Genomic DNA, 14,418 nt, shown 5'->3' on the forward strand with positions numbered 1-14,418 from the left:
ATGGATGCATATCCAGAACAGCACCCAAAAGAACGATTCAAGATCGTGTATGAAAGAATGTTGCTTGCCGAGAAGCGCCCCGATTGCCATGAAGGCCCTGGTTCCCGTCTTTCCTTTCGCTCCCGAGACACCTTCTCGCTGTTCTTTGATAGCAAGGTCCAGATCGATTAAGAATGAGGGCCAGGATGCGTTATTGCTATCTTCATTAATCATGAGATTGTTGATTGAGATGTCCCTATGAAGGAAGCCGGCCTTGTGTAGAGACTCGTGTCCCTCTATGTAGCCCTCGAGCCCACGAAGTAGAGCTGCTCGAGAGCTTGCCTTGTAGATTGGCTCCCCGAAATCGCGGAGTACCACCCGGCGGTGCACTCGATTCGGCAGAGGACTACCAGCTAGCTTGGCCGGAGAAGCGGAATAGGATCGTTTGCTTGGCGGTAGAGGAGCGTTAGTCTGGCTGGATGACCGTTTCATCCCGGCAGTGCTGTGACCTTTCCGTGGAGTAGCTGTACTCGTATTTCGTGACATTGTAGCGCGTCCAGCTCGGTAATTCTCCGCAGTCGTGACATCTAATCCCTTCCGCACATTGCCTTGAATACCGTCATCCATGCCGCCGACTTGAACAGTCTCGTGGTGATAATATCGGGCCACGTTGATGACACCTCTGTCAGTCGCCTCACGAAGTAGCTCCCCCTCTTCTTCACGTTCCGTGTATTGCCACGAGTCCTTGATGACAAGTGGCGTCTGCGGATCTTCCTTGCGATGGGCTTTCTAGCAAGTCGTCGCCCGGCCGGCTATGTAAGGGGCGCGCTTCATATGCTTGTCAATAATCAAGCGCTCTGTCTCGTCGTCGCGTTTAATTTCGATGTATCGTTCACCACCTAGCGTGATGATGGTAGGGTCGAACCTAAGCTGTTCTTCATTCATCCAGAGAAACCTGAGGATCGTGGACACAAAACGGAGTCTGTCTTTATTGATGTCGAATTGCTCAGACGCGATACCTCCTAGGTGATCAAACTCCCATATCCTCATGAGAGATCCACAGATTGTGAAGCCCAAAACGAAGCGACGAGTGTATTAAGCCGCGAGCACCTCTCTGGCATATCTCCCTAGATCAAGCCATGCTTCCGAAGCTTTGTCGGCGGATGGGTTGCTCTTCAGTTCACCTGGCACGAGGATCTGGGACCAGTGGCATTTTGAGTCTTTCCTAGCCTTCGAGTCGTTTACAAAACCGACGTCCATCTTGCGTTTTGCGATAGAACCATCGATCGGCTCATTAGGCCTCGCTAATGGTCTCCGCTGACGTATGGGGTTTGACTTGTAAGCCTCCGCAAATGTCGACAGCCTTTCACTGAAGCCCGCAAACCAGGTCAGCACATCATCCTGGTTCGCGTCTTTGGGCCATCCTATCTAACCGTCGTCAAAGAATGGATCACCTCCTCCTAAACACTGCTTGAAGAAAGCTTCGGATGCTGTTTCGAGGTCGGCCACAGCACCAAAGTATGTCTGGTCGAAGCCGCGGAGCCCAACATACATAGGGCCGAGCTCCTCCTTGAGCACATCGTCCACGTATTTGCGGTGTTCTGACGAGTTCGCGAAGCTGCTCGTGTTGCGGAGCCACGGGGTCTGTTGGAGAGAAGAAGCTATCGGTCGGGGAGGAGGGGTTGATTCAGTGATAGCGTTGTAGACCTTGTCCCAGATCTTGCTGTCTGGTTTGTTGGCGAGCACGGCATTAAGGAGAGGTCGGATACGGTCAAAGTCGAAATCATCAGCGTTGACGAGAGAGTTGAGTTTCGCTAGGTCGCTGAAGAGATTCTTGCCTCCACCACGGGAGGAGAGGAGGCGAGATGCCCGGAGACCTTGTAGTGCCAAGAGGAGATCGAGAGTTAGATTTTGGAGGTCTACACCATGGTTAGGCAAATACTTCCACAAAAGCTGGTGAGTCCTACCATCTTACGCAAATTGGTCAAGCGCGTCTGGAGTGCAGGATATGCTCTGTTCTTCATAGATTGAGTTGAAGGAAACGTGGAAGGCGTCAAGGCCTTTCCCAATCGGATTGCTGGTGATGATCTCTGACCGACTTTGATCTACCATGGCGGATATGGCAGTTTCAAGAAGCATCGGTTAGATGGGTCTAAAAGGTGTCGCGTTTCGTGGCATTTCTGGCTCAACAAAATTCCCAGCCACCTAGTCAGCCACCTGGTCAGCCACGTTGGAACAACAATGGCGCCGAGGGCTCATGTGTTTATCCGACAGCTGAACTAACCTTAGTTGCATAGCCTAGTACACTCCTGGCTTAGCGCCTCTGGCGAGCTTTGGCGGACCACAGACCAGATAGCCAAGTCTCTGTGGAGTTGGCTTTTTTTTTTTCGAAGACAACAAGCAAGTGCTGGAATCTCCATCTCGACAGCGAAGAGTAGTCTAAGGAGGGAAGCCGATTTGGAGTGAGCGACAAGGGATGTCGGAAATAAAGAGAAGAGGAGGGAATGGAGGAGGAAAAGAATAGAATGGTATCGAGCTTTCGTTGGAAAGAGATGGACTTTGAAGGCGATGGAGAACAAAAGCAGCGGCCAACACTACTTTGAAGCTCGATTTACGACAGATGAGCACCAGATACGAGACAAGAAGCCCGAAACAAGCCCTCCTCCGGCAGTATGGGATACAAAGGTTGCCTTGATGTGGAAAGGAAAACTCCTTGTAAGTGAGGAGAATGAGGACGAGAGTGATGGACAGAGATGGGATCAAGGGAGACTCAGTGGTCTCCTATATGGCTATATGCGACATGGACTTGAGGTTTGCCTGCGGCGGTAGACAGTCCCACGTCATTTACTCGGACTACGCATCTGCCTATGGAAGAGGTATCATGCGGCGGATGACGCAACGAATCCGGCTTCAGGGGTACAGTTATGCCTGTATCCATGCGAGAGGGGCTATAGCGAAGCATAGACAACTAGGTCCACAAACGAGGTTCCTTTTGCCATAGACCGAGCATGGGAGCCTGGCATGATATGCTTTAGATTTGCATCCGTCTCGTGTCTGGAGGTATACCTCGACTATTGAAATACCTGCTCGGTCTACCCCGAAGCCAAGCGGCCTTATCTCGGACTGCTCTGCGTCCCTCGCCTTCCTTATCCTCAGGGCCCTGCCTTAACAAGCAAAAGTCCCACCCGGAGACCTTGCTTGCCTGGACATGGCTCTTTTGAGGATTCCAAGCATGAATCAGCCTAACTCAGCCAATCTGGGCATGGCTCCTGAAACCGGCATTGTGATCTCGCTTGCGATGGAGGTTATACCAGAGGACCTTATCCTACGTCGGCAGGGCCTCCTGGCTTCCTGCTTGTTCCTCCGGTGTGGCCGGCCAATCCCACATGCAGGCAAGGCAGACTTGAAGAAGCCGGAATCAGGATGTATGGGTGAAGGCCAGAGCGGCGTGGCAAGGTGATGTGTAGGCACCGCCAAGGGATTGAGCCCTCCCCCCTTTAAGGCGCATGGATCTGAGACCCTGTTCGGCATCATCTCGTGGCCCTATTCATCACCTTGAGTCATGGATGATGGATTGATATCCTATCGAGAGCCTGTCTTCATGCATATAGGTGGATTCCGAAGACTGTGAGCGCTTTGGTCCTAGGCGAACTACAAGGCGAATCAACTGTATCATGACCCTCACGCCATGTCTCTTAGTATCCGGACCTCGTCATCCACGCTCGTCCTCCTAATTTCCGGGTTTCTTGGTCGCCTCGCAGCCAGATATGCCACCGCTGGAGTGCCTCCTGTCATGCCGGCGAATCCAGATCGAGGGCTATACCTTCTCGGTCTACATCAATCCCTCCTGAGAACATAAATACGTCCGGCTCTTGAGACAGATGTGGATGCTGGATTTCCGATTAGCCATCGCTTAGACACTCATTTCTAGGCATCATTCATACGCATCCCGAACTTCGCCACTCCATGGCTTCTTTCTTAGATTAGCTGACGTACCACTTCTCTCGTTTTCATCGAGGACCAATGTGTCCACCATGACGCATTCATACGCTATGTCAATTCCCAAGCAGCCAGCTGAGACGGGCGTTTTTGTGAGCTTGCATTGTGTCAACACGGCAGAAGAAGCATCTAATCAGGACCAGGTTAGGCAACCTCGACTCCGCCGTCTCCTCTTTCCTACTTCGTGTGAACAGACCCACCAGACTCAGCTGTCGTCACCACACCTTGCTGGAGGAATTAACCAATGATCGCAGGAGGTTTACCCTTCTCTCAACATTCATGACGCTGGAATGCTGATGGTAAAAAGATCAGACCTGTCGTAGACGTTGCGACTGGTAGAACCAGCAGACCCAATAGGGTAGTAGATGATTGGCAAGCCTCGCCGCATGTAGAGGAGGAAGCGGCAGCCGAAAAGAACACCCCTGCATGGCTGTTTCCATTTTTGGTAAGTGGCAAGTTTAGCCGGGGTGGCCAAAAACGAGGCTCCCGGGCTGTGTCGCAACTCCACACCAGGCTCACCACGACTCAGGTTAAAGCAGCAACAGCTCAGGAACTTGGACGATGAAGGAAATCCTCGAAGTCCAGGTTGAGGTGTCATACTTAGCTGTTATAACGAGGCTGAACTTGTGATCAGATTAGCGATATGAGTACTGTTAGGTGTGCTGAAAAGGCCTAGTCGAATCCCTAGCTTTGGTGATGGCTAATGCTGGATCTATATAGCCTTTGTGTTACAGTACAGTAATTAACTATACCGTTACTTTAAAAATTGCTAGCTGTTTCTTATTGGTTTGCTCTGCTTGCTGGTTCAGTTCCTGGTTAACGAAGTAGCGGTAATTTGGGGGCGATCTATGACGAGGACGACACAGGTCGGCTCCTTGCCGAAACCCCCAGACCTCTTTGACTGATATTGTAGATCCATATGGAAATAGTGGGAGCAATACAACTCGTGACTGGAGATATCTACAACCATTGTCATCAGCGGGGCCAGAGGCAGCCGAGAGCCGTGCAAAAGGGGCGATTGACACTTTTCTCCACCCACCCACCCAAGAAGTATCTATATAAATTTTGGATCAGCTGTCCCTTGTGTTTCAAAGACTGCTCAATTGGGAAGACATCAGGTACGCAGGACGGTTTATATCTCACTAGAACTCCACTCCTGCCGGCTACACACTTTGCTACATTTGGTCCAGGTGGCACTATACTGTGGAAGGCTGTACTTATTATCCATTACCAAGATTAATCTTGCTTCCGGCCACCTAAGTCTCGACAAATGCCTCGAGCACTTCAGTATCGGTAGATCCTAATAGACCATAAAGTGTACAACAGTGGCGCCGGTACCAGAGATGGTCGGGTACCGCTATCGTATGCTACCAAAGGGGGCCATGAGTCGGTCGTGCAGCTCCTGCTTGAGAAGGATGACTACGGTCGAACGCCACTGTCATATGCCGCCGAGAGAGGCGCCGAACCCAGACCGTTGGGGTTATAGCTCACGTAGGTTGATGATTGGATGCATCCTCTCAAGTCTCAGCGGCGTTTTCAAGAGTGATATCGCCATTGGTTCAACCATCCTGAGTCTTTTACCAAGTATCATGGTTGTTGCCGCGGCACAGCCTGAAGAGTTTGTGCGGATCTCCTCACAGGGGTATCTGAACTACTACTTTCAGTATCGGGATATCTCCGAGTATTTTCAAGGGGTTGTCGCCTCCGAACCGCACGCCTAGTGACGCTGTTAAAAAGACCTAGGTCGTTCATATAGCATATTTCACTCGCCAATCGTCCTGGAGACACCTCATATCGAAAATTCTCGGTGACATCTGCTGTTCTAGTACAGTGGCTTTGGGAGTCCCCAATTATGGTGTTATATGGCCCTTGAGCAGTATCTTCTGGGTTGCCATAGCTGTCTCGATCCTTTACGCCATGGCTAGCGATATAAGCTTTCAAGCATGGGACATACGACATTCGTTGTACATGGCGGGAGGTGATCCTGTTACCTCTGATACACCACAACTGGTTCAGCTGGATCAGGAAACCATCCTTTAGGGACAAAGCAACCGTTACGTCCATGACCTGTCTGCCAGATACCACCGAATACGCCATTCGTATAGTCATCCGAATGCCTGACAATTCGACCGTAGTTAACTGGCAGACGTACTTTTTCATTATCGAACTTTACGCCATTGCGATATACTATTATGTAACATTCGTTCTTCTTAGTGCATTATTTATTGGTGGTGTAGGTAGCGTAAGGTTTGCTGGCATGATTGCTGGGCTCTATGTTACAGTGAGGTTTGTGGAGTCTGTGTTCTGATTTGAAGAAATGAAAGACCTATTACTATATCTCGACTCCAAGACTCTATGCAGAAATAAAACTAGGATACTATATTCAGTATGTCTACATGAGTTTGGTTGATATATCTTGTGGAGATAGCTAAGCTCGAAGGTATTAATCAATCTACATATGAATAGCATCTCTACAGCTCTTCTTCATTTGACCTTTGTTACTCAATATTAATCCTGGGGCAGCAGGTATTGAGAAGAATCGAGATTATATTCCATGTTTGTCGTCAGTTAAGGCAATAAGTTTCCTTCCTTTCGTGATTTAGGGATATAGAAGGATTAAGCACAGAACTTTCATGCATCCTTGCACTTATCGCACATCGATGAAAGCATAAAGGGGACCGAATTTTGTTTGAGCAAGGAGGTAGAACGCGTCCCCGAAACCAGCAGAATTAATTGACATGTCAGATGTGACGAGTGGTTAAATGGAACCATTTGATTTTATGGTAGAATTCATCGGAAGTGGACGCGCTGAGACACGGCCCAGATGCACACGTAGTCAAAAAGGCTAGCGCAGAGGCAAAGAGTAAGCTGAACTAAGATCAATATCGATATTAAACACTCTTAAACCTGCCGATGCTGATCACATTATTTTTTTGTGATTCTTTATTGATTTCTTTTGTGTATCCCCTGTTTTGAGCTCATGTGTGTCTTGAATGGTGACCCAGTGGTTTAACCTGTTTCTTCCAAACATGCATAACACCCTGGAAGCGCTCAACACACAAATATGTAAACAATATCAGAGCGGGCGGGCGGGAAGCGCCGTGCCGCGTTGCTTTATTAGAGACTATTAGGGTCTGTGCTGGTGACGACGGCTGAGCTTTCTGATGTACCAAATTCGTGCATTGTATGCCATGTTTGTTTAGCTAGAACAGGTTTCAGCTAGCCACTGTGTCTGTCATTTCCATCAATAGTATAGAAATCTATAGTCTTTCTTATTTGAAGGCTCGGCTTCTGCACAGTATATCACATTCCCGTGTTGTGATTTTCTATCACTTCCGAGTATAACCTTTCTAGCCAATCCCACAATCCTGCCAGCCAGCAAGGTTGCGAAGTCTGTGTTAAACGCGAAGGCCGACGTAGTTTCTTATGTGTGCTGCATCTTGGAATCCATGTGATATCTGAAATTTTCATGCATGAGTGGGTATAATTACGTGCTTATTTTGTCATGCAAGGTCCATCAGATTGGCAAAAGATGATCTGCCATTCGAATCAAGAATTATCAGCTGGGAGGTCAAGATCAGCAGCATTCGCATGGCACCCTATCAAGGCAGCGCGGTCAAGTGTATGGCATCTATATACATGCGCATGAAAAGATTTATCTGGAAAGATACAGTGAAATCGTGTTGCATGGCTAGAGAAGGGCGTGAAACAGCATCTCAATAACTTATAAAGATCATTCGCCTTTTAACATTGGGTAACTGTTGAAGTCGATGGCCCCAAGTCGCTACATGAGACACGGGTCCTCTATAGAGCAGAGGAGAACCCTCTGCAAGTTGTTCTAGCCAAGAGTCAACCTATACATGCAAAGCTCTTGAAGAGGTAGGGATGAACGATGCATACAGCTGAACCCAAGCACGCCAAGAACTTTTGATTATTTATGACACCATGTTGACGTCTAACTTTGGTAGCGGAGGACGTCGCATGGTGTCTCTGAGTTATATCAAAGACTGGGAAAACGTGCATATAAAGCCGACATAACGCCCGTTAAACTTGCCTTTTTCGTATCAAGCAGCAATCTCAATCTTCTACAACATATTTTCTCCAATCTCATCATCATGGTTGAACTTAACGAAAAGATCTGGATCAAGTATGCCCAGGGCATTCAATCATGGTCCGGTAAGGATGGCAAGCCCGATCCCAACGCCATCTACTTTATTGCGTCAGCTGTCAATAAGGGCCCTGCTGCTGGAAGCTTTGTGCCTATTGAAAATATGAACAACGTTCTCTTTGAGCAGTGCGATGCTCTCATTGCAGACACCAGCCCCGTCTACAATCCTGGAAATGCCGGCAGCTACTTTGACTGTGTTGATAAGTAAGTTAAGTCAGATTGGAAACCGCAAGATAATTCTCTAACATTCCTTAGGTACATAAGCGCCGTCAAGATAGTAGGTCATCCTTATTTTGGCTTCGGAGCGCATGCAACACTAACATGACATTACAGAAGGGAAATGAGGATCAAGGATTGAAACAGCAACTGAAAGACGTCAAAGAGGAGTTGAAGAATGTCAAGAAAGAATTCCGGGAAATGCAAAAGGAGGAAACGAAAAATTGGGAGGAGGATCCACACTCTGGTGCAAAAGCCAAGGTTGCCTTCGGGACTTGGGTCAGTAGCAATGCGCCCGACTTGCTGCAACTTCAAAACGAGGTGCAAATTCTGGCAGGCAAGCAGGCACAGATCCAGTTGCAGATTGGGGGTGAAGGTGCAGCCAAGCTCAGCAATCAACAGAATACCTTGATCCAAGCCGGTACTAGAGCCACATATGTCCCAGGGTTAGTTATATATTTTCCAGCCATGGCCCTTGCTAACCGTCTTCTAGTGTCACCATGCAGTCCACTCTTGACCAGATTAGCCCCGCAGATTACGAGAAATACTACAAAGCTACACAGGATGGAACTGTGGGCAAGCTTCCCCCTCTACAAGTCACTGGTGCTTTCAATCGGCCGGCTTACAGCATCGAACCTACATTCGAGACTACCATGGACCAGTGGGCGAGGGTTCCTCTTGACGCAAAGGATGAATTCGAATACTCCATCAAATCTGAGGAGCTCACGGAGACGTCCTGGACCAAGCTTGGCCATAAGAATGGGGGTGTTTCGTTTGGCTGGGGATTCCTTCGTATTCAGGTAGGAGGCAGTAAGGAATGGAAGGAATCGGAAATCGTAAAGAAGTCAGGCTCGTTTGAGATTCAACTCAGCGCGCAGCGAGCCGGCCTCTTCAACGTCAACCCTGGTATCTGGTACGTGTATGAAGCGCCGTCGAAAAAGTCCCTACTAATAATGTTGTCAGGAACGTGAAGCGATTTCGCCAAGTATATCCAAATGTTGACGTAGACACGGGCATGGCAAAGAATGCTGTACAGCCTACGCAGCTTTTCTGCGCCTCTCGCGTCAAGATCAAGGTCAAGTTCACAGGAGAGATGGAGAAGGAGTTTGACAAGGTTGTCGAGGACACCAAGGGTGGCAAAGCGGGATTCTCGTTCCTTGGATTCAAGATTGGCGCTGGTGGTGGCACCAGGGACAGGGAGACAACGCATACTTCTAAGCTTCAGAAGGAAGATGGTTGGTACAAGATGGAGCCTACCCTTGTCGCTGGAGGGTGCTCGATGCTGGCTGTTATTGGAAACAAGTTGAATGAGCAGTAAATCGTCGAGTTACTGTATTGCTAGGGGGCTGGTTTGAGACAATTCACTCGTTTAGGAATAGATAGGTCATATCGGCACCACTCATTTGACTGCTGTAGTAATACCTCACCTTCGTTTCAAGCCGCGTGGATCACTAAAACTGGAACCTTGTGAGAGAATGTAGACTGTGTGACTGGTCATTGCATTAGTCTGCAAGCTAAAAGAGCCTAACGAACAGCCAAGACTGCCACATGTCTTGTGTGTCCAGCACAGTTGGTTATGCCATTGGGGTATTTATAAGCCAAGTCTGCTGCCTCGATGTCTTTATTCTCTTCATATCCCTCATCTATCACTATTTGAACAGTTATGGCTGGGATCCCAAAGTGGCTACAGCCACTCCTACGTGCAGGCGTCCTAGAGGATGTCTCAAGCCTCAGACCAGTGCCTTATTCCTATACAAGTGCCAACACCAAAAGATCGATAAGTATTTCCTCGAGTCTCGTCCCAATATCATCACAGCCGCCATCAAAATCACTGATCAAGGTCAAACGGTCACCCCTCATCAAAGCATACGCTCATAGCATTCGGGGCTTGTTGACACCAGAGAGTGACCTGGATACAGCGAACCAAGCGCTGTTCATTGCAAGCCCGCTACATAAGGGGATTCCTTTGGGCGTCAAAGATGAGTTCATGAATGAATCCATTTACGAACATGGAAATGCGGTTCAGCCACCATTATCTCCTATTTACAGGTCTGACCACGGTGACTACTTCGGTTGGCTAAACAAGTTAGTTCTTGTCCGACTTTGTCTCTCAGTTGGTTTTGATGCTAATCAATTGATTAGATATGTCAGCAATGTTGAAGATGTAAGTCTCCAGACCATGAGTCCAGTATCATTATTTAACACTCCTCGCTAGGTGTTCGCATCTGACACTGAAGCGTCTGATAAAGAGGGTGCATACTTACGGGCTAAACGGGATGCTAATGATGAATACGAAAAGGCAGTCGCGAGATTTGAAAAGATTCAGAAATTGGACCCAACTGTCAAGTTTCAGGATTGGATGAATCAGTACGCGACGGACTATGTTGAAGCGTCTAGGATTCGCGACACGCTTGCTGGTAAACTGCGCCATTCCTCAGTGAAGCTCGCTAAAGAAATGTTTGATGACGCTCAAGCACGTTTGGAACCAAAGCAGGGGCAAGGCAGTTTTCTGGTGATAGCGACTTGCTGACTAACTAACTGCTGAATCCAGTAACAACATGCCTTGCGCAGTCTCAGATGTCGATATCTTGAATGAACGCGCAACTCAGCAAGCAGACATAGTCTATAGGCCTCGCTATTACCTTTCGGGGTACCGGAGCACTGCAAAGAGATGGCGCGACGAGTATTACGATAAATCTTCCGCACCTGAGCAACGTCATATTTCATTTGAGGATCTAAAGAACAAGACTTGGGCACAGCTAGGCATAATCGAGCCGGATGGTGCCAACGACATGGACGGTACGCCTGAGATGGACTTCCAAGTCACATTGACATACACTGGAATGGGGGTCTTTGATGTCAAGAGAGGTCTTTGGTAATGTGGACTCGTGTTTTAGCTGTGGCTTCTATGCTAACAAGCAACAGGGACATTAACGACTTTCGCACATTGCTGCCACAATTGGCATCTACAGCACCACCAGATTGTCATCAGCCTCTTTACAAGACAAACAAATTGTTATTGGCATATGGAGTTAACCTCATTGTCAAATTACCGCAGGTCATGGATCAGGATGTGGCTAGTAGACTTAGACTAATGCCTGGTTTGATGGATGACTTGCCGTTGACGTTGGTTAACGGAAATGAGTTACATGCTCAGCCGCAGACTAATGACGCTTATCCAGTCTTGAGTGCGGCTGCGTGGAGGGACGCGCATGCGAAATAGGCCACTTTAGAATGCCATCGAAGGGTGCCAGACATGTCGGGCGGCGACGAAGCGGGGCCTAATTGAGAAATACCCTGGATCGGGGCGAATCACTCGTGCGATAGCTTCATACACGAAGCCATTCAGATTGATGCTGAAGACGAAGTCAGGAGAGGGGTTGCTACGTTAGGGGAGCAAATTTATGGGTTTTAGCACAACCCAGCCCCAGGCACAAACTCGGTCACAGTCAGCCGGCGCCGCAGGGAAATTACCTGACAGGATATCGGCTGACTCCGGGCTCGAGGCTCTTCCTACTACCAACTGCAGTTTTCTTTCTATTTCTCGCAAGTCACTTCGCTTCTACATAAAAGGCGGTGCTCTAAACAACCGTAGACCTCACGAGCGGTATCAAATATTACGGTGTATGTGTCGGTTACACCTCTCGTAGACCGCTATCGCCAGCTTGTGCTCCGCCTGGGGCAGCTACGCTTGCAGGCAGGCAGTTACCCCGCACTAGTACTGATACGGGTTTTGCGGTTTGCGCAACAGTCGATCCCAAAAACATGGTGCTTAGTGTCCACCGAGAAATAGGACGGATTACAGAAACTTTTTTCCATGCCCAGAAAGTGCCAAGGTACGACTTGAAATGAGCTGCAACCCGTCTTTAACCGAACATGATGTATGGCGAATGGACTGAAGGGGCACGGTAGTGCTGGAAACCTTAAGTGTGTTCGATGCGCCACGTGGTTGACGCGTCGCGCCTGTCTTGATCGCTGCAAAATATGTTGTATTTATTCACGCGGTGTCACGAAGTTATCTGCTAAATGTAAGATATAATGTTATCCGCCCGTTAACTTTGTCAACTCCTTCAGGGCTTCGTGAAGCATGCACTTCACGCGATAGTACAACCCTATGTCCTCTCTCTTCCATCTCCTACCACTCGGGAATACTGTCTTCCGTACAATCTGTTGACCCAAGGTACCAATGGCTGGTAATATGCTGTGAAGTTCTCCTCTGCAATTCTGAGGATGTCTCCCTCATGGGATATTTGCCCCTTCTCTAGCTCCGCAGAGACTCGTGTCCCTCAATGCAGCCCTCGAGCTCACGGAGCAGAGCCGCTGGAGAAGTATCGGTCTGGTTTGATGATCGCTTCACGCCGACGGTGCTGCGGCCTTTTCGTGGAGTAGCAACTAAACCTTTGTTTCGTGGCACTACCGAGCGTCTATCTCGGTAATCCTCTGCAGTTGGAAGATCTAATCCCTTCCACACATCGCTCTGAATATCGTCGGCTGTGGGTTTCATCCCTGGCCGAGTGGCTGGAATTAGTTACCCCTTGGGACGTCCCCTTAGTCGAGCCTCCTGAGAGCCCGTGTCTAGGTCTGCTCTGGTTGCCTACTAGATTGAATGATGCTCCTTGAACTCGTTGAAGCCATGACACCTGTCTGCTATGGTCAACTGTTAGGTTAAGACAGGCACCCCTCTCCTTTTCGTTTTGGAGGTGTAACGATAAATCTAGTGCCTTTAACAACCACATGAGAGTACAATGCTAACAACCCGCGAGTAGCTCATTGACTGCCTGCTTCAGTGCCACCTCACCACACCCACTGGGTGAAAATGCAAGTGTATCAGTGAGTCATAATCAAGGCTGGTCACGCACTTGTGACGGGTCCATCACAACTCAGTTTCCTGCCTGTTACCGTCTCTTCAGTCAAGCAAGCGTTGCCACATATCTGTGCAAAACATCCCGGCACATTGGTGAAGGTTGCATCGATATAGCAGTACTGACCGTTGTGAAGGGGGTGTCCAAAGGACCTATCGGGGGATAGAGTATCTTAATAAGTGACGGCCGTTGTAAGGCTGGTTGCAGTATAGCAGTGAAATACATTTAAAGCGTTACTACCAACACGTTGAGGAAAGTTCATCGGTCAACTACTGACCTGAACTCCAGCCTGCGCGCTACGCTCTTCGCACCGCACTTGACCTGTGTGTTTTATCGATGGCTACTTCGGTTGAGAGTCTACTGGCGCAGCACCCCACCAACCCCGTCAACAATCCCCTGTACCAATCGAGAACTAACAAGACATGGGCACATGAGTATGCACCTATCACCAAAGTCACCGTGCACACAAGTGGGCCAGATGGGGCAGTTATAGCTAATTTTGATGGTCCGTTTATGGAAGAATTTGCCGATGACGTCCAGCGGATGAGCGAGATTGGCTATCCTCCCAATGATAGAAACTGGCGTTTAGAGCAGGAGGAGGATGGCGTTACTTGGTTTCACGCTGAAGTTTCGAATATAGTCCTCGCTGCATGGTCTCGATTCCCCTCTGTCCTTCAGACGTCCCAGACGAAGCCCTTGAACGACAAGAATGTTAAGAAGGCTGTCGATCTCACATATTCATTCAGACATGATCGTCTATATATGCCTCTAGTCGTTGGGGAGATAAAGAGAAACCTCATTGTCTAAGACGAGTGGCAAGGGGGGAAAATCATACAACCTAATTAAAGACTACTATCTTAAGAGTTATAAGGGTATAAAATCTGGTTATAAATGAAAAGACTTACTAAATAGTTAGAATAGATATGCCTACGAATACGATTGTCTATAAGTGTTCTATTTTGATTATGAATATCTTCTAATATTCTAATTTTAGGCAAATGAGAAGAGTAATATAAAGAAACCTAACTATAAGATTGACTGTTGGATCCTTCTTTGACAAAATGATGGAGGCTATACTCTTTAATATACATTCTATCAGCTCTTGGTTTAAAGGTTTTAAAGATGTTAGAGTATATAGGCCCTTAACATTCTTATTAAAGGGTTGAAGCTAACTTATCGTCAGTTCTATTCTAG

The 14,418-nt window shown here is 48.2% G+C and overlaps 2 protein-coding genes across 2 annotated transcripts; one reads left to right on the top strand and one right to left on the bottom strand.

The window, feature by feature from the left end:
* Positions 1-1,407: 1,407 nt before the first annotated feature.
* Positions 1,408-2,003, bottom strand: UCRPA7_230 (putative protein kinase-like domain protein; the record flags this gene model as incomplete). Its single annotated transcript, XM_007912826.1, has 2 exons — positions 1,408-1,898; positions 1,955-2,003. The coding sequence occupies 2 exons, from the start codon at positions 2,001-2,003 to the stop codon at positions 1,408-1,410; spliced, it is 540 nt and encodes a 179-aa protein (XP_007911017.1).
* A 6,090-nt stretch (positions 2,004-8,093) lies between these two features.
* UCRPA7_231 (hypothetical protein) lies at positions 8,094-9,680 on the top strand (the record flags this gene model as incomplete). The annotated part of the gene is made up of 5 exons (XM_007912824.1): positions 8,094-8,350; positions 8,402-8,423; positions 8,480-8,808; positions 8,856-9,275; positions 9,326-9,680. The coding sequence occupies 5 exons, from the start codon at positions 8,094-8,096 to the stop codon at positions 9,678-9,680; spliced, it is 1,383 nt and encodes a 460-aa protein (XP_007911015.1).
* Between the last annotated feature and the right edge of the window lie 4,738 nt (positions 9,681-14,418).

This window comes from Phaeoacremonium minimum (assembly GCF_000392275.1).
Source record: "Phaeoacremonium minimum UCRPA7 unplaced genomic scaffold PA7_03_scaffold_18, whole genome shotgun sequence".
Classification (NCBI taxonomy): domain Eukaryota; kingdom Fungi; phylum Ascomycota; class Sordariomycetes; order Togniniales; family Togniniaceae; genus Phaeoacremonium; species Phaeoacremonium minimum.